At 49.4% G+C, this 26288-nt stretch overlaps 1 protein-coding gene across 3 annotated transcripts in view; it reads right to left on the bottom strand.

Moving 5' to 3' along the window:
• Positions 1 to 473: 473 nt before the first annotated feature.
• SELENOI (selenoprotein I) overlaps positions 474 to 26288 on the bottom strand; it is a 55927-nt gene continuing 30112 nt past the window's right edge. For all 3 annotated transcript variants that reach the window (XM_083494662.1, XM_083494663.1, XM_083494661.1), the window contains exons 2-10: positions 25364 to 25432; positions 24863 to 24971; positions 22544 to 22618; positions 21024 to 21286; positions 13458 to 13566; positions 11391 to 11439; positions 8896 to 9076; positions 6616 to 6798; positions 474 to 4995 (exon numbers count right to left, since the gene is read on the bottom strand). In XM_083494662.1, the coding sequence (XP_083350788.1) occupies positions 4873 to 4995; positions 6616 to 6798; positions 8896 to 9076; positions 11391 to 11439; positions 13458 to 13566; positions 21024 to 21286; positions 22544 to 22618; positions 24863 to 24971; positions 25364 to 25432 (1161 nt within the window). In that variant the 3' untranslated portion in view covers positions 474 to 4872. The remainder of the gene's footprint in view (positions 4996 to 6615; positions 6799 to 8895; positions 9077 to 11390; positions 11440 to 13457; positions 13567 to 21023; positions 21287 to 22543; positions 22619 to 24862; positions 24972 to 25363; positions 25433 to 26288) is intronic.

The raw sequence follows: 26288 nt of genomic DNA, 5'->3' as shown, positions 1-26288 counted from the left end.
CCCTCCTTGTCTTTCCACCATTAAGATCTTGTTCCGACAGGCCTTTCTTGGGGAACTGTTTTTTTTTAATGGAAAAAGCTTTTAATAGTGCTGTTTTTATTATCTATAAATTTGTTTCTTGTACTGTTTTAATTCTAGGAAGAATTAAAACAATATTAAGACCTTGATTCCAGGTCTGGGGAAAAGGAATAATAATAATAATTTATTATTTGTACAGGGTTGCCTTCAGATGTCTTCTAAATGTCAGGTAGTTGTTTATCTCTTTGACATCTGATGGGAGGGCGTTCCATCACCATCATCATCACCATCATCTTTCTCTACAGCCAGCCCTAGCAACCTGATCAGAGTATGGTGGCAGAAGCTGCAGGTGTTTTGCTAGATTTCAGTCACTAATTCAGCATTTGCAAGAGCAACCCCCCTCCCCAAACTGTTTCCACAGCAGAAACGCCCACAGAGATGAGGAGACAGAGATGTTAAAAAGCATGGGAATTTTTTTTAATTGAAGTTTTATTTCATAATAGGTTCTCTTTTTTTTGAAGCTTTGTTGTTTCCGCTTTTAAATACAATAAATATTCACCAATAGCATTTTATGGAATGGAATCCAAATCCATTTGCAAGACTGTCAACCTCGAACAATGTACATATGAGACAGACATGAATCCTGATGGAAGCGTGAAGAAGGGGTGGCGCAGAAATCTGCCGCGAGAAATGTACAGGTTTCCTATTGCAATTTTCTCTCGCTAATAATAATTATGGTCTGTACAGTCCGTTTGCTTTGACACAACCCAGCCCTTGGCAGAGTCTGGCGCAACCGGTACTTTGCAGAATACCAGCCGGAGAGACCCCCCCCCCTTTTGTCCGAGGACGGTCCTTCCTGGCAGAGAGAGCACCAACGAGGCCCAAGGGACTGAACATTCGCCCTCATATTTAGCGGGGGACAAAAGAAGCAGCGAGCGAGGCTACTCATTCAAAGCGTGACCCCCTACCCCAATACAATGCAATACACTGGAGAGAAGGAAGGATTCCAACCTCACCTTTCACGTGATAGCTTAAAAATCAGCTTCTAAAAAAAGAAAAATCGCCAGGGCCACAGAGACCCAGAAGGTAAACTGGTCCAAAATGCATGCATGGTACATCCCCGTTCCCAATTGCCTGCATTTTCAGAGTAAGGCTGTAACGCAGAGAAAAGGTTTCGGCTACTTTCCTCCCCAACCGCAAGAGATCTGAAATGTGCTGTTGAAGCCTTCCAGGTGAGAGCTCTCCAGTCCTGTCTAAAGGGGTGAGCTCTGAACCGAGAGCCCCATTTCCAATTCTTGGGGGAGGGGGCGCAAAGATGCTGTTTAACTTTCTGCATGGGGAAGGCGACGAAGGCCTGAACTACACCGGCAGGGCGTGTGTCTGTCCTACGCAGAGAAACAGACCAATCCAAGATAGCAGTGGAGCCCGTTGAGTGGGGAGATTGCAAACAGGAGTATCTAAGTTTGGGGCGAGAAACCTTGGGGGGGGGGCATATCTTGCTGGACTCCTGCTCACATCACTCTAGACAATGCTGGCTGCGGCTGATGGCAGCAGGAGTCCAGCAAGATTGGGGGGGCACACAATTATTCCCCACCCCTGCTCTAAGTTATCACGAAATATCTTACTTCCTAGGATCGCTTTTCAAATGAAAATGGCACTTTGGAATAGCTGCCCAGCCCCACGCGCATGACCTGCACACCCACAGCTGTGGAGACTCATGCGCCGAACACCCTGCTCTGAAATCAAGGCTGGGGGAGGGGGAGGGAGCCGAGGAGCAGCCTGGGTTGAAGGCCAGCTGTCACTCAGCCGCCAAGCTGTTTGCCTCCAGCTCCGATTCATCTTATTCAAGCCTGCAGTTGGGCTTGGGGTGGGGGAAGAGAGGTGCTTCTGCAAAGCACAGGGACTTTCTGCATCTAGGCCTCTCTGCCTGCCAGGGAGTTTCTGAGCAACAGGGGAAGCTGGCCGTGTCTCTGTGCAAACCACTGCTTGGACTACAGGTTGCTACTACCAAAGCCTGAACCTTGCAGGATTGCGGGGCAGTGATTTGGGGTGGGGAAGGTGCTGTGCCGCTCCCCGCAGCTCCTTTGCCCACGCCTCCGGAGAACCGCGTCTTAAAAGGTTGAGCCAACCAGCAGCGCATCCGCAGCTACACAGGCAGCAGTAGTGAATCAAGGCAGAGAAAGGAAGATTTCGCTCTCGGGACGTACAAAAACGCGGGGCAGTGATTTCTGACGGCGACAAAGGACTGCAAAATGTGGAGCAAGTAGTTTAAGGAAGTGTCACGAGCGCTGCCTCCGATGCCTCTTTCAATCGCAGAGGGAATATCGGAAGGAGAAGACGGGACTCCTCGAAGCGTTTTTACAATCACCTGCTGAGAGTGGCAGCGGGCACACAGTCACCTCTTCAACATGCAATACCTTTATTTCGAAGAATATTTGAGATGAACACAAAAAAACCCCTGATGCCACCAAAACCCGAGACAGAAATAATAATGGTTAAATGGTGCATCGGAGTCCCTCCCAGATTGCCGAATGAGCTTCAAACAATAAAGATGGAGAAACAGCAGAAATTAAACCCGTTTCCGCAGCTGAAGATGCCACGCTGTACTCCCTTTAACTTGGACAACTACTTTTCCAACATTCTGCTTAAGACAGCCGACCTTTTCTCCAACTTGAGGCAAATCTTCTTAAGGCACCAGGTTCCTTATCAAGAAGCCGAGATAGGTAAGGGAAGCAGAACCAGGTTTCTTTTGAGAGGCGACAGCCAAGCAAAGCCTGCCTTGGGAGACGCCAGGAAGTTAACACCTTTTGTCCTTTCGTCCACTCAGTGCTGGCCTGGCCCCCTCTGGACGTGTGCCTTGGAGCATGGACGATGTATCCAAGGCAGCACGTCAAGGAATGATTTAGTGAGTCACATCATTATCGTCATCTCGTCTTATGCCATCAGGGCCTGTGCAATTTTGCCGCCAGTTACTGTCAATTTGAGAACCCCTGCTTCCAAAGCAAAGAGAGAAAGTAAAGAGGAACACATGTTCTCACAATGATTCATTAGTCAAACACACACACAAAATAAAGGAGACCCTCCCTCTGACTCAGCCGCCTCCAGAATTGGAAACCGGCTCTGGGGTGGGTCTAACTCAGTGCACCAAAATTATCAACTGATTGCTGCATTTCATTTCGGCTGTGATAGCGTCAAGTATTCAAAGCACGTCTCATTTCCTCTGTACACCCAACTTTTTCTGTGCAAAATCATTTAATTAAAAAAAAGAGTGAGTGAGTGAGTGAGAGAAGTCTCCCCAATCCCCATCTCTGGTTCACCTTTTATAGCCCTGAAAACATTTACCAAACAAGCGAAGAATGAGAACCTGTTTCTGTTTCATCATCCATGCCCAGAGGCCAGTGCTCTTTCCCGCTGGTTTTTTGAGAGGTGCCTCACTAAGGGTCAGAACAAGCTCTTCCCTTGCTCATTAACACACCAAAAGAAATTAAAAAAGGCATTTAAAGTCAGGTGTGGGAAGAAAACAGAAGGGGGGGGGGAAGGATCTATTTACAAGGGGCTGGAGGCAGAAAAGAGCACTGGCTCCTGGATTTTCACATTGCTTGTTGACATAATGATTTAAGCTTACAAAAAGAAAGGTTAAATAGTCATTTCACAATTCCCATTTCTCTCTCTCCCCAGAGTGGAATGTGTCATCCACAAGAGCGGGTCGCCCCCTCTCATTTTAGGAGCAGAAGCCATAAGCAGCCCCTGCCCTCGGAATCACGTAGGAACATCCTTTGCTGCGCTTGGGTTTCTTCCAGGTGCCACCGTTCCAAAAAAGTTGGGTTTCGGCCGCCCTCTTCATACCAGGACGCACAGGCGTACCCACCCCAAAACAAGGCTTGTTCATGAAATTAAACAGAAGAAGGGAGGGGGAATCAGCGCAGACTTCACCACCACACAGTTCAAGCAGGGTTAGGATGGCTGAACACAACATTTGGGTAACAAACACAGAGGAAAGCCACCTTCAGCTACTAGAGCCGGGCATGGAGGCAAACACAGAGCTCAGCTGTCGTTTCGACGAAAGGAGATCTCGATTATTTCCTCTAGAGGGAAGCAGAGCTACTCGGAATGGACCCGCATGGAAGGGTTATATGCCTGACAAAACAGTTCTTGGAAACAGCCGGTCCCCCACCCCAAAGGTTATCCCACAGAAGAGTGTCGCTTGCCGCAACATAATCCTGCCGGAAAGGTGAAGGAGGTTTTGCAGCTTTGCTCTCCAGAGCAGCTCAGACAGGGTGGGCTGGAAGGCTACTCCTCCGCTGAGTGGAGACAGCATCTGCCTGCTTCAACATCTGGTTTGGCCACGTGGAAGCCACAACAGGGGTGGGTGGGAGGAGAGGAGGAAGTGAATGGAAGGATAATATAACCTACATAGAATAGTCACATTTTCACTGTGTGATTACCGCCACCAAAGCCCCTTACGTAAAGCAGCTGACACACAAAAAAACCCCTCTTGCGTGGCTGGGTCCACGGAGAGGGGGCCACACTGTCCTCAGCGTAACCTGAAGACGTGTTGCGGCAATTGTGTGGCTTCAGAGACACCTCTGGCGCCCGCCTGTGGTTTTTTGGGTGTCTCCCTTGAGCGTTCTGGGTGGCATGGACCCATGCTTGGTCTGGAAGCATCATGCTGGTTGAGGACATGTTCGCGGTGGTTCAGCCCCTGCCCAGCCACCTGCGCATCCATGAGAGAGGCGGTGCAAGAAGGGTCCGTCCCTCTGCAAGGCTGCCAGGCTTCGTTGCCACCCAAAGTGGGTCAAATTTTAGTTCCGTGGTGATGGCTGAAGTGTATTTACATGGGGGGGGGGGCTGCGTTCACAGAGCCCCTGCAGGCGGTGGGCCAGATTTCTTCTCTCCCGCCTCCACGTCTAGTCAATCGGAGCTGGGCTTTCGTAGAGAGAAGGGGCGGATGTTGAAGTGTTTGCTCAGCTGGCTCACCTGGGAGGGGGAGAAAGCAGAGGTAGAGAGAACGGGCAAGGTGAGGGGGGTGTCGCAGGAAGGCAGACCCCTGACCATGGCCCCCTCCCCTCCAAGCCCCATCCTTCCTTCTCCTCTGCCTGCCTTCAAATTCTACATATAACGCTCCTTCTGCAGGGCAGCTACACTTACTCCTCTGCTCTGCCCACCAATTTGCCCCATATCTCTTTCCTCACCTGCTCTGCTCCTGGGCAGAAAGATGGGGAAGCAGCTCCTCAGCTGTGATGGGGAAGCAGCACCTCACCTGGCTTGAGAGCAGTACATGTGAAAAGGATCTAGGAGTCTTGACATGAGCGAACAGTGTGATGTGGCAGCTAAAAAAGCCAATGCAATGCAATTCTGGGCTGCATCAATAGGAGTATAGCATCTAGATCAAGGGATGTAATAGTGCCACTGTATTCTGCTCTGGTCAGACCTCACCTGGAGTACTGTGTCCAGTTCTGGGCAGCACAGTTCAAGAAGGACACTGACAAACTGGAACATGTCCAGAGGAGGGCAACCAAAATGGTCCAAGGCCTGGAAACGATGCCTTATGAGGAACGGCTAAGGGAGCTGGGCATGTTTAGCCTGGAGAAGAGGCGGTTAAAGGGTGATATGATAGCCATGTTCAAATATATAAAAGGATGTCACATAGAGGAGGGAGAAAGGTTGTTTTCTGCTGCTCCAGAGAAGCGGACACGGAGCAATGGATCCAAACTACAAGAAAGAAGATTCCACCTAAACATGAGGAAGAACTTCCTGACAGTAAGAGCTGTTTGACAGTGGAATTTGCTGCCAAGGAGTGTGGTGGAGTCTCCTCCTTTGGAGGTCTTTAAGCAGAGGCTTGGCAACCATATGTCAGGAGTGCTCTGATGGTGTTTCCTGCTTGGCAGGGGGTTGGACTCGATGGCCCTTGTGGTCTCTTCCAACTCTGATTCTATGATTCCTGCCTTGCAGGAGACTGGAGCAGATGCCCTTTGGGGGTTCCTTCCAGCCCAACAATTCTAGGACTCTTATCTGCTTTTGCTGCCCCAGAGCCTCATCCTTCCTCTCCCTTTTCCCTCCTAGGGGCAGATTCTAGCTAATATGAAGGCGATGGATTCGGATTGGTTTGCCCAGAACTACATGGGCAGGAAGTCTAAGGTAAGGGGCCGATGTTGGCAGTTTTGCTGTGAATGTGCGTCCTCCTCCTTTATAGCCCTCCCTTTGCCTTGCCTGTGGGTTGTGCTGTGGGTTACACCACAGAGCCTAGGACTTGCCGATCAGAAGGTTGGCGGTTCAAATCCCCCTTGACCCCCCGTTGCTCGGTTCCTGCTCCTGCCAACCTAGCAGTTTGAAAGCACCTCAAAGTGCAAGTAGATAAATAGGTACCGCTCCAGCGGGAAGGTAAACGGCGTTTCCGTGCGCTGCTCTGGTTCGCCAGAAGTGGCTTAGTCCTGCTGGCCACATGACCCAGAAAAACTGCGGACAAACGTTGGCTCCCTTGGCCAGTGAAGCAAGATGAGCGCCGCAACCCCAGAGTCGGCCACGACTGGACCTAATGGTCAGGGGTCCCTTTACCTTTACCTGTGCCACACAGACGCGTGCCACGGGATCACTTACCACGCCGACTCCGTAATGGATGTGCGCCATGGTGATGAAGGTGGTGAGCAGGTAGAGGAGGAAGGTTTCGCTCTCCGGCAAGACGCCCGTCAGCACCACGAAGATGACCAGGGCCAGCGGGAAGAGCAGCCAGTTGAGAGGCTGGCAGCGGGTGCTGCTCATCTGGCAGACGATCAGGCGGCACTGGGGGGAGAGGAGGAAGAGCTGGTAAGGGAGGTCCAGGATGGGAGGAGAGGTCTGCCCTCCAAGGCAGGCACTGCTCCACCAACAGCTGCTCCAATCCATCCATTTCCTGGAGGACCACTTAGGGAGCCGCTCTAGAACTTCACTGCTCCAGAGGCACCGCTCTAGGGCTTCTGGCAGAACTCTACTGCTGCAGTGCAAACGGATCCTCTGTAACAGAGACTCAGTCCTACACGTGGGCAGGAATCCAAGGGCAACGCTGGAGGGCAGGCAGCGGAGGTGCTTTCTGCACAAACAAACCCATATAGTTGTCAAGGGGACTCTGGGATGCCCCCGGCTTTGAGGCTCTCCTCCTTGCCCCTTGAGCAAACTCCTCAGTTCAGGGAACCTGAAAAGTTAGACCAGGGATAGGGAAGCTTTTTCCTAAAAAAAGAGAGGGGCTGGCTTTTCCTAAAAAGCTTCTTTCTTAAAAAGATTCACATTTGTTTTGACAAAGGGTGTTTAAAGAGAACAGAAATCACGGGGTTAAAGCTGACCGAAAGTCCAGAGGTAGCACTATTTTGAATTTACGATGGGGTGGAAGGTTCGCAAGGGCTTGCTCACAAATTTATTGACAGCTGCATGAATTATTATAGCTAGGAAGTGGAAGGGGCGAGGGGAATATAAAATGGAAGAATGGTATAAAGAGGTCTGGGATATAGCTATTCATGATAACTTAACATGCGCTGTTAAGGTAAGATGGGGAATATGCAGGAGAAATGATTTTGAGGAGATATGGAAGGTGTTTGTAGAATCTGCACTGTTAAAATGGAAAGGGGGCAAGAGGTGTTGAAATTTTGGGAGGTTAGATAGTTACAATGGAATAGTCTCAGTGGTGGGATGCACATTTTTATTCTTATTTATGTATGATTATTACTTTCTCAAAAAATAAAAATAACATATTTTTTAAAAGATTCACAGTAGTTCAGTCGGCAGAGTATGGGACTCTTAATCTCAGGGTGATGGGTTCAAGCCCCACGTTGTGCAAAAAGATTGCTGCATTGCAGGGGGTCAGACTAGATGGCACTCATGGTCCCTTCCAACTCTACAGTTCTATGATTCTATTATCCTATGATCCTCAGCGGACAGCCTTCCAGGGGCCATTGCACCACATGACTCTTATTTATGTATTTCATAAAAATTAGACAATGCTTGATTTGGGGGGTGGGGGTGGGACAGACCTCAAAGTGGTTGGTTTACAAAAAGATAGACCAATACAGTGCTACCTCTGGATGCGAACGGGATCCGTTCCGGAGCCCCATTCGCATCCTGAGTAGAACGCAACCCACGACTGCGCGGGTCGCAACTCGCTGCTCCTGTGCATGCGCGTGACGTCATTTTGAGTGTCTGCGCATGCGGCGAAACCCGGAAGTAACATGTTCTGTTAATTCCGGGTCGCCGCGAAGCGTAACCTGAAAACGCTCAACCTGAAGCATATTTAACCTGAGGTATGACTGTAAAATCGGGGGGGGGGGGGGGAGAATACAACAACGCTTTAAAAAACAACAACTTAAAATACTGAAACAGATGAAAGTTTACATCAACCTGCCTGTCATCCAGGTAGGCTTGTCTAAACAAGAATATTTTTAGCAGGTGCCGAAAAGTACAGTGACGGCACTGCTTGATATCAAGAGGCAGGGAGTTCCTAAGGTTAGGTGCTGCCGCCCTCAATGCTCTGTGGGTCTCGTGTGGCGCCTCTAGCAGTGCCCATTCCGTTGATCAAAGCAGTGGCACATGCAGGGCAAAGCTGTCTCCTGGGTGAACTCTTGCACAAGGAGGTTAGAGTCCAGCCACATGGAAGCCAGAGGTTTCGACACGCGCATCTTGCCATTGGAGGAGGAGGAACTGATTACAGCTCAAGGACGTAAGGGGAAGCCAGGGGGGAAATAATGAAGTGGAGCAGGGCCAGAGAGGAGCGTGGCCAAGGGAGATTGCGGAGGGCTGGGTAAAGAGGGCTGGAGGGCCACACTCAGGGTTCCCCACCCCGGGGCAAAGTGGCTTTCCTCCTGCCCCGCCAAGCCCCTCTGCGCACGCGTCTCTGCAGCAGAAGGAACTTACAGAAATGTTGGCAAAGGCCGTGCCGACCATGAAGTAGAAGAGGCGGGGCTGGGTCTCCAGGATCTGTGTCGGCGAGTGGAAGATCCAAATGGTGCAGAGGATGAAGAGGAGGACGGGCGAGAGGAAGGGCAGCATCGCCTCGTAGAAGGAGTGGTGCTTCAGGGTGTTGCTTCTGTAGGCTCTGAAAGGCGGGAGAGGCGTCAGCAAGAGGTCGCCTGCAGGAGCGTTGCTGGTCGAGAGCTGGTGAGGCTCGTTCGACAACAAAAACCCCAGCCTTTAGTGTCACCTGCTCAGTCCTGTGGAACATTCTGCCACTGGAGACTGAGCAGGAGCTTCTGTGCCAACATCTGTTGAAAACTTTTCTATCCTGCCAGGCAATCACAAATGCATCCTTCCGCAATGGTTAACTGATGTCCGTTTTTAACTTTGTACGGAACCGCTTTGATTTTTTAAAATGACACAGCGGTATAAGAGACTTTTAATAAATAAAATTTTCAAAAAGGGGTGGTGGTGGTCCCATGAAAGGCAGCTGGGAGCACCATCAGACTAATTCTGAAGGAGGCAGAACCTGATATAGTTCTTCCAACAGGGTCTCATCTGCAAGGCTGCAGTGTGGCCAGCAAAATTAAGATTAGGGCTGAGAAGCAAAGCTCCCTCCATTGGGAGCAGGCCAGCCCCATCAGGTCTCCTCTCCCCTCAAAGGTCACCTGGGGCAGCCAGTGCCTCGGGCTGCCTCAGTGGGAGAGACAGAAAAGAAGCAGGGCTCATTCCACCAGCTTTTCCGGAGGTCCAGTTCCTCCACCGGGCACCTCCTGCCCCTGAACTGGGCCAGCTGGTCATTAGAGGAACAACTATTTAGAATTCGGTGCCTGAGTTTTCATTTTCCTCTTCCCTCCCTGTCCCTTTCTCCTTGCGTGTTGTGGGTTTTTTGGGAGGGCAGTATAATTCTGCGAGACAGTCTCGTTTTGATAGTATGTAAGCTACTCTGTTGGGACGCGGGTGGCGCTGTGGGTTAAACCACAGAGCCTAGGACTTGCCAATCAGAAGGTCAGCGGTTCGAATCCCCGCAATGACGGGGTGAGTTCCCATTGCTCGGTCCCTGCTCCTGCCAACCTAGCAGTTCGAAAGCACGACAAAGTGCAAGTAGATACCGTATTTTTCGCACCATAGGACGCACAGGACAATAGGACGCACCTTGTTTTAGAGGGGGGAGAACAAGGGGAAAAAATTCTTCCGCTCTCTGCCCAGCGCCCCTTCAGTGAAGCGGCAGGAGGCGCTGCACAGAGAGGGGGAGAATTTTCCCCCTCTTGTTTTCTCCCTCTAAAACAAGGTGCCGTTTAAGGTGCGTTCAGGCGGCTACCTTGGAAGCCTGGAGAGCGAGAGGGGTCGGTGCGCACAGACCCCTCTCGCTCTCCAGGCTTCAGGTTCCTTTCGACCTGCTCTTTGGGGCTGGTGGGGGGAAGCCCACCACCAGCCCCAAAGAGCAGGTCAGGGAGCAGCGGAAAGGCGCAGCAGAGAGGCTGCTGCCATAGTCACGCGTCACTTCTCCAGCTGGGAGAGAGTCGCGGGGCTATGGCTTCTTTAGCCCCGCGCGCGCTCTACCGGCTGGAGAGGTGACGCGCGCCTATGGAAGCTCCTGCCATAGGCGTGCATCACCTCTCCAGCCGGGAGAGGGTCGCGGGGGGCTGCTTTAGCCCCGTGCGCGCTCTCCCGGCTGGAGAGGTGACGCGCGCCTATGGAGGCTCCTGCCATAGGCGCGCGTCACCTCTCCAGCCGGGAGAGGGTCGTGGGGGGCTGCTTTAGCCCCGCGCGCGCTCTCCCGGCTGGAGAGGTGACGCGCGCCTATGGAGGCTCCTGCCATAGCCCCGCGTTACCTCTCCAGCCGGGAGAGGGCCACCGGGCTATGGCGTCTTCGCTCCATAGGACGCACACACATTTCCTCTTCATTTTTGAAGGGGAAAAAGTGCGTCCTATAGAGTGAAGAATACGGCAAATAGGTACCACTGTGGCGGGAAGGTAAACGGCGTTTCCATGTGCTGCTCTGGTTCGCCAGAAGCGGATTAGTCACGCTGACCACATGCCCCGGAAGCTGGACGCCGGCTCCCTCGGCCAATAAAGTGAGATGAGTGCCGCAACCCCAGAGTTGGTCACAACTGGACCTAATGGTCAGGGGTCCCTTTACCTTTACGCTACTCTGTGAGCCTTCCTGGCTGAAAAGCGGGGCACAAAATCCTCAAAATAAATAAAATAAAATACATATAGGAGGCCTGGCTTTGTCCAAGAGGCCTGGCCCAGCTGGATGAGAGAGAGGGCCCAGCCAATCTCTCTGCTCCATAGTCTCAAAAGCAAAGGCTTGCCCCTGGCATCCCTCGTGCCCCTTTTGCTTTCTCAAAACTCTCCCCACTGGGGGAGACACTGAGTGGCGCTGAAACCCCAGCAGAACTGGGGCAGCCAGTCACATGGGATGCTGACAACCGAGCTCAGACAGGACTTACTTGTAGTAGTTCAGCAGGCTCATGGGGAGGGTCACAGTCAGCGCGCAACCTAAGGGAGAGGAGGGCCGGGTTACGACTCAGAGCACGCGTTTCCCTTCACACAAAGACAGACGCCGCCACACAGCAAAGCCTGCTCCACAACCCTCACTTGGATTTGTCACAGCAACTTGAGGCAGGGGAATGCGAGTGTCTCCAAAAAGGGGGGAGCAGTTGCTGGTGAAAAAGGAAGCTTTAGTTGGGCTGGCTCAACAGCAGCGCACCCTGCAGTGCTGGCCATTTCTATCATTCATGGAAGAATGCATTTGCTTTGTTCTGTTAATACGGATTTAATGGGCAGTGTGCAGAGGTGAGTTGTCTTGAGGACCAAAAGGCAGGCTATAAAAATAAACACAGTGGAACCTCGGTTCTCGAACCGCTCCATTCTCGAATGTTTCGGCTCCTGAATGTTGAAATCCCAGAAGTAAGTGCTCTGGTTTTCGAATGTTCCTTGGAACCTGAACATCCGAAGCAGCTTCCGATCTGCAAAAAAGCCTAGCTGTCAGCCAACTGGAAGCAGCGCCTCAGAATTCGAATGTTTTGGAAGTCGAATGTCTTTCTGGAAAGGATTATGTTCGACTTCCCGAGGTTCCACTGTATTTCACATTGAGACTGTTCGGATTCCTTTTTTTTCAACATCAATACAGTGGTGCCTCGCAAGATGAAATTAATCCGTTCCGCGAGTCTCTTCGTCTAGCGGTTTTTTCGTCTTGCGAAGCAACCCTATTAGCGGCTTAGCTGTTTAGCGGCTATTAAAGGCTTAGCGGCTATTAAAGGATTAGCGGATTAGCAGCTAAAAGGCTATTAGCAGCTTAGCGGCTTAGAAAAGGGGGGGGGGAAGCGGAAAAAAAATGGAACACTTGCAAGACGTTTTCGTCTTGCAAAGCAAGCCCATAGGGGAAATCGTCTTGCGAAGCAGCTCAAAAACAGAAAACCCTTTCGTCTAGCGGGTTTTCCGTCTTGCGAGGCATTCGTCTTGCGGGGCACCACTGTACAGCAAAACCCCCAAAAGCTGAATCAGTGCAACAACTTAGAAATACTGTGGATTCCTGAGGTCAGCAAAGGGGAGCAGGAGATGTTAATAAGAGCTCTGCCTGTTCAGGCCAAAAGGCCTTTGTCTGCCCCAGCATCCTCCACCCCAGCTCTGAGGGTCTTCTGGCGGTTCCCTCACTGCGGGAAGCCAAGTTACAGGGAACCAGGCAGAGGGCCTTCTCGGTAGTGGCACCCAACCTGTGAGAAGCCCTCCCTTCAGATGTCAAGGAGATATAGAACTACACAACTTTTAGAAGACATCTGAAAGCAGCCCTGTATCAGGAAGTTTTTTGATGTTTGATGCTTTACTGTGGTTTTATAATTTGTTGGAAGCAGCCTAGAGTGGTTGGGCCAACCCAGTCCGATGTGCGGGGTACAAATAAAATCATCATCATTTTATGCTTTGTGGCTTATTCATTATTTTGCATTTTAGTTTATAGGAATCAGAGTTGGAAGAAACCCCCATGGGTCATCTAGTCCAGGCATCTCCAAACTCGGCCTTCCAGATGTTTTGGGACTACAGTTCCCATCATCCCTGACCACTGGTCCTGTTAGCTAGGAATGATGGGAGTTGTAGTCCTTAAACAGCTGGCAGGCAGAGTTTGCGGATGCTTGATCTAGTCTAACCCCCTGCAATACACACTCAATGTAACCTTACCCAGGACCTTAAGATGAAAGACCAAGAAAAAATAAATAGCAAATAAAAAGCTAGGCAGATTTTTTTACTAACATTGTAATTATACAACAAATTTGCCCCAGACCAGCCTCAATGAAATCTTGCCACTATCGACAAGTCCAGAATACCTTAGGGATCTTAAACAGGGTCTAAAATTCTGGAGCAAGCAGTTTCTCAATTGTGACCCAGTGTGTGTACTCCAAAGAAAGGGTGCGGGGAGCACATGGCAAACAAAAGGAAACATAGAAAGCTGAACATGGGATTATGGCACTGTATGATATTAGGAAATTTTAAAATACAGGCTTTTAGAGGAAGCGCCTTACCAAAGATCATTGCAGTGAATAGGTCTCTATACAAGAAATTGAAGAGGAAAGGGTTGTACCAGGCCTCCACTCCCACAATAGACGTCACAATGTACACGATGGAAATGGTCTGAAAAGTAATCACAGAGAGAGAGAGAGAGAGGCAGAATTGCAGCATCTGGAAAGACTCATCCGGCCAGCTGGTGTTTGGATAGAATGGCTTAGCGATCAGAAAGCTCTTAGCTACGTTATGACATCGCCCAAAGGAGCCTGGGCTTATGCCCCTGGGGTGGAAAAACAGACCCCACAGAGCCATTTCCCCCTCTTCATCCCACACGGTCCCTACAAATGCATTCCCAGGGGCAACTGCTGGCTGCACACAGCAGACACAGAAACCTGCACGGCTTGAAGCTCCCCTGGGGAAGTGGCAGCTGGGTCTGGTGGGAGCTGAAGCCCAAAAAATCTTGAGGATGCCAGCTTTGCCACGGCTGGGAGAGTCACCTGCAGCCTCAGCTGGAACACAGGGATTGTACTGGTCTGTATCAGAGGTTTGCTCTTGCAAAGACCGGCAACACAACGTGAAGTGGTCTCTGAACAGGCAGGCAGACACACGCTTATATATAAAGGTGCTAGGAACCAGCCAACCACTCCTTTGAGTTTTTGCTTTTGGTAAGAGGTTGTTTGTAACCTGATTCAGCCCATTTTCCACCACCAGACATGCAGGGGAGAAAGCGGGGCAGGAAACTAGGATTCACATCCCTGCTCAGTCACAAAGCCCACTCCCTGGCAACCTCATGGGTAAAGGTAAAGGTACCCCTGACCATTAGGTCCAGTCGTGGCCGACTCTGGGGTTGCGGCGCTCATCTCACTTTATTGGCCGAGGGAGCCGGCGTACAGCTTCTGGGTCATGTGGCCAGCATGACTAAGCCGCTTCTGGCGAACCAGAGCAGCGCACGGAAACGCCGTTTACCGGAAATGACTGGCAGAATCCGAGACCAGGGAGAAGAGTCGGTGGAAGAAGATTGGAAGAAATTTAAAAACTATTTACAGAAATACTGCAAAATTAATGAATGTTAGAATGATGTTGGATTGAAGTTAAGTGGTTTTTAGTAGCAATGTTACAAAGGAATATGTAAAAATGAATTGTTAACATGTGATAATCTAAAGTTATAATATATTAAGATAAAAGATTAAGATAAAATCAAAGAGGGAAAGGATTTGCTGAATTAACTAATTGAACTGGAATACAAAAAAGGGAGGTGTGAGGAGGTCAGGGAAACAAGTAAATGAAGGACAAGACATGGAAAGAATGATTTGTTTTTAACTGCTTTTATTTTTCTGTATTTTGTATTTTTTCCTTTCCTTTTTTCCTTTTTCTTATTTTTGTAACCTTTTCTGATACTTTAATAAATATCATTTAAAAAAAGAAGAAAAGGAAACGCCGTTTACCTTCCCGCCGGATCAGTACCTATTTATCTACTTGCACTTTGACATGCTTTGAACTGCTAGGTTGGCAGGAGCAGGGACCCAGCAACGGGAGCTCACCCCGTCGTGAGAATTCGAACCGCCAACCTTCTGATCGGCAAGTCCTAGCTCTGTGGTTTAACCCACAGCGCCACCCACGTCCCTGACCTCATGGGAGGGGCGGATAAAAACCACTTATATTGGTCCTGAGCGGGGGTGGTGAGTCTCCAATATTCTATTTTTGTATTTTTAACTAAAACTCTTCCCTGGAAAGGCTAACGTTTGAGTGACAACTGGTTTGGCGAAAGTATGGGGCAGAGACCTTGACTGGATTTTATCTGGACAGAATGGACTGGACATCTGCATCTGCATGTAATGGGAGGATTCTTGGACTGATTTGGCAGAAATACCAGCCTGTGAAGAGACGCTGCGAACCTATATAGGGGAATCCTGGACATAAAACCACACAGAAACATATTGTTTGATTTATCTCGCTTGTCAGAAGAACTCAGAGGCTGTGGGAAATAATGAGGATTAACATCAGAATGACTTATGGGAACCACCGGAAATGAATATGAGAAGCAGTAGAAGTATGAGATGATCAGATCCCCTCCGACCTCAGAGCATGGTGAAGTCTCCCCGGAAAATTTGGCATAATATTTGGATTGTTCAATTATTGAATAATTTGTATAAGTCGGAATATATGATGTGATTTGATTGGAATGTTAAAATGGAAAATTTAACAAATATTATTATTATTTTTTTAAAAAATAATATTGGTCCTGAGCTTTTTGAAGGAAGAGATCATAGAGCTGGAAGGGCCCCCGAGGGTCATCTAGTCCAACCCCCTGCAATGCAAGCAAAGCATCCCTGACAGATGGCCCTCCAACCTCGGCTTAAAAACCTCCAAGGAAGGGGTCAAAGCCTTCCTGCTTGGACAGGGATTCATCCCATGGGCAATTTGCACAGCCTATAAAAGTTACCATATTTTTCCGTGAATAAGACTAGGTTTTCCCCCTAAAAACTAATGTCAAAAATTAGGGGGGGGCGTATTAAACACAGATGCATCTCCCCCCATTTTCTTAAATCTGGGTCCCCCAAAATAGGGGGTGTCTTGTACATGGAAAAATATGGTAACTCCCACGAGAGAGAAGGAGGGATCTGAATTCACTCGAGTCTTAAGAGCATAAGTAGAGTTTTGTTGGATCAGGCCCAAACGGGCCCATCTGGTCCAGAATCTTCTTCTCGCAGGGGCCAATGAGATGCTCCAAAGCAGGCAGAGGAAAACCCGGCCCTCCAGATGTTTTGGGACAACAACTCCCATCATTCCTAGCGAACAGGACCAGTGGTCAGGGATGATGGGAGTTGTAGCCTCAAAACATCTGGAGGGCCAGGTGTGCCTGCTCCAAAGGGAAATCTATCTACAATCAGAACCAGGGCACCACAGCAACACTCTCCCCTTCTACTATATCTGAAGGAGCGTCTCCATCCCCATCGTTCTGCCCGGACACTGAGGTGCCCTCCCACCGGATGTCAAAGAGAACAACAACTACCAGACTTTTAGAAGACATCTGAAGCAGTGGTGTAGCGTGGGGGGTGCAGGGGGGGCCGGCCGCACCGGGCGCAACATCTGGGGGGTAGGGTTAGGGGGCGCAAATCCACGGGTTAGGGGGCGCAAATCCACGGGTTAGGGGGCGCAAATTACTTGCCTTGCCCTGGGTGCTGACAACCCACGCTACGCCATTGATCTGAAGGCAGCCCTATTTAGGGAAGCGTTTAATGTTTGATGTATTATGGTATTTTAATATTTTGTTGGAAGCCGCCCAGAGTGGCTGGGGAAACCCAGCCAGATGGGCGGGGTATAAATAAATAAATAATAAAAATAATTACTTCTGCAGTTCCCAGGAACTGGTATTTGGAAGCACTGCTGCCTCCAGAACAGAGCCATCAATAGCCCTCTCCTCCTCCATGAATTGGCCTCATCCTCTTTTAAAGCCATCCAGGTTGGTGGGCATCCTTGCCTCTTGTTGGGAGGATAATTTAACTATGAACTGTCTCGAAAACACACAACCAAAGGTGGACAGGAAGAGGGACATGTCAAGCTGCTTCTTCCCTTTCGGCTCAGGAATGAAATTTGCCCCAAGAGTCTTACGTTCCCACCTGCAAAATCTATTGACCAACGCAGGTACAACAACCCTTCTCCCCCCATTGCAATTTACGGGTCAGCATTGCGCAGAGGTCTCTGCTCAGCCAAGTCCAAGTCAACAAAACCTCTCTGACTGGCTGTGTGAGGAGGCAAACATCCGGGGGCAAAGGGCCCTTCCAAGGCTCCAGCGTGGTGAGCGGCTGTTCAGAAAGCGATCCATGGCCGTGGGCTGGGGAGGGGAAGGACAGCCGGGAAATGATTGCCCAGAGGTATTTTTCCTGCCAAGGGGGAGAGAAGGCAGAAGCTGCGCGCCTGCAGATGATCACGGGAGGCAGCGATGGTCCAAAGAGGACTGGACAAACCCATGAAGGCGGCTAGCAATGGGGACTAGCCAGAATGACTCTACTCTGCCTCCACAGTCAGGGCTCTCATGCTCAGGTCCTGTTCGCTGGTTTCCCACAAGCATCTTGAAGCTAACCCAGAAACTCCAGCGGGTGCAGAATGCCACCTTACGGGGTCCTCACCGCGGGATCACATTCATCCAGTGCTTTACCAACTGCACTGGTTCCTGGTGGAGTACAGGGTCAGGTTTAAGGTGCTGGTTTTCACCTTTAAAGCCCTATACGACCTGGGACCCTCGTACCTACGGGACCGCCTCTCCTGGTATGCCCCGTGGAGGACCTTAAGGTCCACAAATGACAACACTTTGGAGGTAACAAGCCTCAAGGAGGTTAGATTGGCCTCAACTAGGGCCAGGGCCTTTTCAGTACTGGCCCCGACGTGGTGGAACGCTCTGTCACAAGAGACTAGGGCCCTGCGAGACTTGACATCTTTCCGCAGGGCCTGCAAGACACAGCTGTTCCGCCTGGCTTTTGGTCTGGACTCGGTCTGACCCTTAAGTTGCCCTCCCTTTATGGTCTTGATTTATCAGCTATTTTAAAATGAGGCTGCATTTTAAATTGCATTTTAACCTGTATTTTAAATTGTTTCCCCCCTCCCTCTCCCCCCCCATTATGTTTTTACTGTGGTTTTATTTTATTGGTGTTAGCTGCCCTGAGCCCGACACTGGCCGGGGAGAGTGGGGTATAAAGAAAATTTATTATTATTATCTGGTCAACCACTGTGAGAACAGGAAGCTGGACTAGATGGGCCACTGATCTGATCCCGCAATTTCTTCTCGTGAGTGCAGCTGACTGATTTGCTGGTGGCTGGCAGAACGCATGACCCCCTTCCTCCCCACTCCAAGGCAATGACGTCAGCCAAGTAATTTAGTCAGAGAGGACTCTGCAGATCTTAGTCGATGAATGTTGATTGCTTTGGCTGACAGACTCATCTATTAAAATGTGCAGCAGCAGCAGGAAGGAAGGGGGGAAACCTCAGATGTCACAGCAGGCGCCATCTGAGAAGCGACTGCTGTGTTGCAGTGGACGGAAGGCAGAACAGCCCCTTCCAAAATGTTGCCTCTTGACTGGCAGCTTTTGAAATTGGCTTCCTTTCCTCAGCTGCCTGGCTTATCACTGGCACAGATAAAAAACTGATGCAAATTGTTGGGAAATCAATTGCCCCATGAAATGTTGCAGCCCTGTTGTTTTGCATTTCGGTCCCTCCTAGCGCCATCTGACTCAACATTGCAATTCCTTGCAAGAGACCTTCTTGCACTCCTCCTCTGTAACTTTCACCCACGGTGTTTTGTTTTCATTTATTTCATAAAAATTTATACACCACTTGGTTGCAAACAAAAGGGGGGAAAAAAACCCCCCGATGTGGTTTACAAAAAGAGGGGGAAACATTTTAAAACATACAAAAAGTTAAAATACTAAAACCTGGTTAAAATCCACATCAGTTTTCTAAGCATCTGGGCAAGCTTGTCTAAGCAAGGATGTTTTTTTTAGCAGGTGCCAGAAATAAAACAGTGAGGGTGCCTGCTTGGCATCAATAGGCAGGGAGTTCCAAAGATTTCCAAGACCGTTTTGTAATCTTTGGAAGGGATCAGTCTGCCATTTCCAGGCATGGCTTGCTCAAGCTGGCCTGGGGCAGATCGTTAAGCCTTTCCCAGCAGTGAAATTCTGTTGTCACACTGACTAGCCCAAGTTACAGATGGGTAGCCGTGTTGGTCTGCCATAGTCAAAATAAAAAAATTCCTTCCTGTAGCACCTTAAAGACCAACTAAGTTAGTTCTTGGTATAAGCTTTCGTGTGCATGCACACTTCTTCAGATGTGTATCTGAAGAAGTGTGCATGCACACGAAAGCTTATACCAAGAACTAACTTAGTTGGTCTTTAAGGTGCTACAGGAAGGAATTTTTTTATTTTGACTAGCCCAAGGCAACCCTCCTTAAGAGGAGGCGCTCTGTGCTGCTGTGATAAACACTCCACCCCACTCCACCCACTCTGATTGCAGAAAGGCATCCTTGGAGGCGAAATAACTACACAGCCCCCTGCAAGCCAGGCCAGAGGTTTTTTCCTGGCGCTTGATTTCAAATAACTAAGTGTTTCTTTTCCACCCTCTGCCTCTCAAACCAGCCCCTTCCCCACAATGTTACACAAAACAAAAGAATTGCCGTGAAAATCCCTGAAACGAGAAGTAATCGACTATAGAATTGAAATAAATAACAAAAAATTTAAAAAATTAAGGAAAAGTTAACCTAGAATTAAACAAAGACTCTATGAGATGCCGGCTACAAAGCTCGTTTCACTGAACTAATCAGTTTCCTCAGAAGGAAATAAAGATATTATAAGCCTTAAATGATTTTTAAGTGATATCAAACAAAGTCAAGAGCAGGGCTGAAACGCTTCCCCGAGTTTACAAAAAAGGTATGAAAACCTCAATGACAAGTTTTAAACATAGCCCTTTTTAAGAGAATCAAGCAGTAGTAATAAGAAATTGAGGTTTGAAGTTTCAAACAAACTCAAAAACAGGGCAGACACTCAAAAACAGGGCTGAAGCACTCCTGACTTCTGATGTTAAAGAAAGGTATGAAAACCTCAATGACAAGTTTTAAGCATAGCCCTATGTAAGAGGACCAAGCAGTAGTAATAATAAATTGAGGTTTTAAGTTTTTCACTGCCTTCCCCACAATGGGCTTCACAACACCAAAAAATAAAAATACTCAATTGTCAAAATAAAACAGCACATGAAAATCAAACCAATAAAAGCAAATCCACATGCAGGTAAAGGTGATAGGCAGCCACTGCGGTGTAGTGCTGGACTAGGACCTGGGTTCAAATCCTCCCACTGGGTGTGACTTTGGGGGGCCAATTGCTGCCTTTCAGCCTAACTATAACTCACAGAGTTGTTGTGGGGTAAAACAGGGAGCAGGAGAGCTAGAAGAGGCGGGCTATAAGGAGGACTGGAAACCTTCTGTTGAATAGTTAAAGCATGACTGTAAACATGTAAAAACACAGGTAGGATTTGAATGAAGAACATCGGCAAAATATTTGTTGGAGAATATTGTGGAGAAGTTAGGACACAGAATGACCATAATACGCAGAAATTTTAGAAAACACGTGAAAACCACGGAGGGGGTGGAGGGGAAGTCAAATCTGAAACAAACATGATTTGGGAAAATACGTATCAAATTTGTAAATTTTCTGAAACCTATAAAACCCCAAAGCAAAATGGGGAGCAGGAGAGCTATGCGCACAATCTTGACTTCCTTGGGAGGAGAAGGCAGCCTATATAGTCGTACCTTGGTTCTTGAACGCCTTGGTACTCGTATGTTTTGGCTCCCGAACACCGCAAACAGTGACTGTTCTGGTTTTCTAACATTTTTTGGAAGCCGAACGTCCGACGCGGCTTCTGATGGAGCGTAGGAAGCTCCTGCAGCCAATCGGAAGCCGTGCCTTGGTTTTCAAACGGTTCCGGGAGTCGAACGGATTCCCGGAATGGATAAAGTTTGAGAAGCAAGGTACCACTGTAAATGAAGTAGAGCAAAAGTGGGGAGAGGGAACCGGAGGGTCAGGAAGCGCCGCACTTACCACCTGGCTGATGTCGTACCCCCAGGGCAAGAAGAGAACACCCGTGTTGTACTTCTCCCAGTGGGAGAGGATGAAGGAGAAGAGGACCACCCACAGGAGGATGTAGAGGACGAAGACGCTGACGCCGTTGGGCCCCCGGCCGAAGGTGGAGTAGACCGTCACCACGAAGAACATGCAAGCCCAGCTGTCCAGGCCGTGGTCAAAGAGCTCTCCCAGAGGGGTGCTGGACTGTGTGCGCCGGGCCTGCTTGCCATCCACGCCATCTGGGGGGGTGGGGATAAGGAAAGGAGGGGGGTCAGAGGCACGGGTCAACTCCCTGCAGTCCCAGTGGCTGGCTGGGAGAGGAGAGGCACAAGCCCCAAAGCCAGAGCTTGCGTTAAAGAATCTGTATTTATCTGTCGGAGGGCCATAGATCAGGGGTAGGGTGTCTGCCTTGCAAGACCTTTAAGATCGCTTCCTGTGCTCCTAAACAGAATCAGGACTACTCGGTGGATAAACCGCTAACGGGATTTCTCTTACGGCCATGTTCTGGGAGGGCTTAGGAGGCGCGAACGTGAACGCTTGGTACCAGAGAGGGTGGCACGATGCCCTTACGGAGAAACTGACCCACAAATTGAGACGGGCAAGGGGAACAAAGCACAAAGAGACCTTTGTTGGGGAACGGTGGGGATTTCTTTCATTCACAAGCACTCCAGAAAACCAAAGCCTAGTCCCAAAGATTTATAGTAGCTTGTGGATCGGTTAATAAGAATATATTTAACACATATATACTGTTGTAAGCTGCGGTGTTCATGGATGCAGGTTTTCATAATGAATCTTTTGTTGGGGGGGTGTAATTTGGGGGAAATATAAAGGGGGGAAATGTTTTTTTTTAAAAGCATCACTTAAAGAGTCAGGGAAGATGAACCCCTGGCCACCTCTGTCTGAGCAGAGGCTTCTTTCAAGGTGTGCTTTTAAAAGCAGTTTCAGTACAAAGGGGAAAGCAGAGTCCTCTTGCAAGCACCCACTGTTAGAGCAGGGCCATAAACACTGTGGTGATGGAAGGGGGCTCCTGCATGCAAGTCGTTTGGCCCCTACAACTGCTGAGACCACTGTTGCAAATACCCCCTTCTACCGCCTCTTAAAGGTAAAAGGACCCCTGACCATTAGGTCCAGTCGTGGCCGACTCTGGGGTTGCGGTGCTCATCTCGCTTTATTGGCAAAGGGAGCCGGTGTTCAGCTTCCGGGTCATGTGGCCAGCAGGACTAAGCCGCTTCTGGCGAACCAGAGCAGCACACGGAAATGCCGTTTACCTTCCCGCCGGAGAGGTACCTATTTAGCTACTTGCACTTTGACGTGCTTTCGAACTGCTAGGTTGGCAGGAGCAGGGACCGAGCAACAGGAGCTCACCCGTCGTGGGGATTCAAACCGCCAACCTTCTGATCGGCAAGTCCTAGGCTCTGTGGTTTAACCCACAGCGCCACCCGCGTCCCTTTCTACCGCCCACAGACACAAAGACACAGTAAAGAACCAGCTTTTACCTAGCGTGTAAGCCATGAAATTGAGGAGGCCCACCATGACCCACACTTTGTTCGGAACGTGCTGCTGATCGGGTGCTGTGGAAAGAAAACCATTTTGAGCGTCAACACAACCTCTAGGGACATGTTTGCTGCACAATCATTACTGCTATTATAACCATTACTGTTATTATTACATATTATGCTGCCCTTCATCTGAAGACCCAGGCCCACAGGGGTCAGCAAATTTTTTCAGCAGGGGGCTGGTCCACTGTCCCTCAGATTTTTTTGGGGGGGCAGACTATATTTTTTTTGGGGGGGGGGAATGAACAGATTCCTATGCCCCACAAATAATCCAGAGATGCATTTTAAATAAAAGGACACATTCTACTCATGTAAAAACTCATGTAAAAACACGCTGGATTGGGCCAGACCCGGCTCAATTGCCTTCTAAATCTTGCCCGCAGATGGTCTGGGAATCAGTGTGTTTTTACATGAGTAGAATGTGTGCTTTTATTTAAAATGCATCTCTGGGTTATTTGTGGGGCATAGGAATTCGTTCATATTTTTTCCCCAAAATATAGTCCGCCCCCCCCCCCAAGGTCTGAGGGACAGTGAACCCGCCCCCTGCTGAAAAAGTTTGCTGACGCCTGGCATAAGACATACAGGAAGGGGCATGATCCCTGCCCAAGACGGAAGAGGCATCAGAAATGAAGGTCAGGACAATAAACAGGTTAACTGGAAACATGAAGAGTTTGGATTAGAGATGCTGCAAGGACTATCCAGGACAATTTACTGGGACGATTCGCCGAGATGTAACTGTGAAGGACGACAAGGAGGAGGCCACACAAGCAGCAGCAACAACAACAGGAGCAGCCAGAAGATGGGACTTATATTTTATTTATTTATAATAATATTTGTATCCCGTTGTAGAACAGAAAATAATATATCAAAGCAGTTTGCAGCAATAAAACCATTAACACCTTGCAACAAGAGGTTTAAAACAGACGCCAATTAACCACTGCCGAAGGATGTCTTCTTAATTGCCCAAATCAGCCTGGCAGTTAAGTTTGGGGCAGGGGTTTAAATGTTGCAACAGAATCTCTAGCAGCGTTAAAGGTCGTTGTTGTCAATCGAGCCTCACCAACTTGTGGGATGACCAATGATGCTCAGAGGCCAAAGAACAGGTGACACTTCCAGGAAGGATAGGGAAGGCCCAGAACAGGACCACAAGACTCCTGGTAGGGTTTCGACAGAGAGATCAAGGCCATCAGATAACTGGTGATCATCACCTCTGCAAACTGACAACTCCCTGCTCATTTCAGCCAAGGGCAGAGTCCTGGAGCTTATCACCCAGGTTGTAAAGAGGTTTGCCACCAACGCCTTCTCCCAGCTGTCAGGTTTCCAAGGCTGGAAGGCAACTCCCAAGGCATAGGGTACCACCCTGGCATTCCCAGCCAATCTGGGTAGAATCCTAGAGCTGTAGAGTCAAAGGGACCCAAAAGGACATCTAGCCCAACCCCCTGCAATGACGGGAGCTAGGACTATGGCAGCAGTTCAAGGCAGCCTCTCCCAACTTGGTGCCCCCTCATAAGAACAGCTTTCTGGATCTGGTCAACGGCTCATCCAGTCCAGTGCCCGGTTCTCACACTGGCCGACCAGGGAAACCTGCAGGCAGGATTTGAGCGCAAGAGCAGTAGCCGTTCCTAAGGTACCCAGCAGTGTTGGCCGCCTTTAAAGGTAAAGGGACCCCTGACCATTAGGTCCAGTTGTGGCCGACTCTGGGGTTGCGGCACTCATCTTGCTTTACTGGCTGAGGGAGCCGGCGTACAGCTTCCAGGTCATGTGGCCAGCATGACTAAGCCGCTTCTGGCGAACAAGAGCAGCACACGGAAACGCCGTTTACCTTCCCACCGGAGTGGTACCTATTTATCTACTTGCACTTGGACGTGCTTTCGAACTGCTAGGTTGGCAGGAGCAGGGACCGAGCAACAGGAGCTCACCCCGTCGCGGGGATTCGAACCGCCGACCTTCTGATCGGCAAGTCCTAGGCTCTGTGGTTTAACCCACAGCGCCACTCGCATCCCTTGGCCACCTTTAGGCACACACAATTCTCTGCTCCCCTTTAGATGTGTGGGGTGACGAGACAGTTGTGGGCCATCCCCCCCCCCCACAGTCCAGAACTGACGTTTGAGTGTGTCACCGTAGACACAAGGAAGTCAAGATGCCATCAATGCGCAGAGACAGAGTGAAGAACATGCGCCATCTCAGCTCGTATCACTTTCATGCTTGTAAATGTGTATACAGCTTTTGCTGTTGCTGTTTAAAGAAAAACTGTCTTACCAGATGCATAAAAGTCAGGGTCACAGTATGCCATGAGGAAGAAGTTGAAGACCAGGAGCAAGAAGCCACTAAACGTTATCAAGTTTGGGGCCAGCCACATGGGGAAAATCTGTGAGAAAGCAGCAAAAACACATGCAGAAAACCCACATTAATTGATCAGCCATGTACAATCGAGCCCCCTCCGTGACGTTTAGGTAGGAGGAGAAAGAGACTCTCCTTGAGAGTTAGGGTGACGTTTGTCTTTCTTGCTTATCCTTCGTGCGGCAACACAAAAAGGAGTTCAGGCCATGAGTGTAGCTTGTGCATCTCCGGACAATTAAGCCCCCTCAAAGAGGAGGAGAAGCAGCTCCTGAATGAGTCACAGACCAGAACAGGCAAGAGGCCGTGCCAGCCAGAAAGGGGACTGGCAACTTCTCCACTGACAGGGATGCCAACAGGTCTACTTCAAGCACAGAAAGCGCACTCGACAGGGCACGGAGGGAGGCAGGAGGGCCAACTCACCTTGACAACCGTGTTCCAGAAGGGATGCATGACGTACAGGGAAAGGGGGTTGTTGTCCACAGCACTGTACTGTGAAGGAAACAGAGAGGAGAGAGAGGTTAGGCTGGAGATTTTCTAACCCAGCAAGAGCTACAGAGAAATACCTAAATCCGTATTTGTGTCATGCCTTTATCAGGCCAACCAAAATGGCACAAAGGTCGCCAGCAAGCTTTTGAGTTCTCCAAAACAATCACATCAGGCTGGAGCAGCAGTTTCCGAACTTTTTTGACCAACCGAACTCACCCCCAGTGCACCCTGTCCTATAGGAGGTCTTTGCACAACACCCCGAGGAAGGCAATAACCCGATGAAAACCCATCCAGGAACGATTAGCTGCACACTTATTCGAAATCCAATTTAAACTATTTAATTAAATCAACAAAATGGATGAAATTTAATAAAGAACAAAGATTGTGAGAGCGAGGGTTATTGTTTTTGCTTCCTTGTTTACATTGTAAAATGCCCTGTGGTCCTCAGGCGAAGGGTGGAATAGGAATTTTATAAATAATAAAAATAACTTGATGTAGTGACACCAGGTTTTAAGAGTCTGATACGTCTTTTATACCTCCAGTCTCCCCTCCCTGCATCTTAGCACCCCCCCCAGGTAATCCCACTGCCCCCCCAAAGGGATGGGTGGGAGATACGGCCCGTTTTGGGAACCACTGGGCTAGATGGTAAGCAAAGCAAGGGGTGGGACAGAGGGAAAACATGGTAGGTGCCAATGCCACGTCTGCTCCTAGTCTGAGTTTCAAGGCAGGATGCAGCTGGAGGGAACAGGCTGTCAAACGAGGCACTCTTGGATCTATGCAGGGATCAGGCTGTCCCCAAGACGTACTGGGGAAAGCAAGCATTACGATGGCAGACTCCCCACTCCTAGGGAACTGGCCT

Source organism: Podarcis liolepis (assembly GCF_965112155.1).
Source record: "Podarcis liolepis genome assembly, chromosome: 3".
NCBI classification, from domain to species: domain Eukaryota; kingdom Metazoa; phylum Chordata; class Lepidosauria; order Squamata; family Lacertidae; genus Podarcis; species Podarcis liolepis.
The sequence above is the reverse complement of the archived record's forward strand: the minus strand, read 5'-3'. Positions and strand labels throughout refer to the sequence as shown.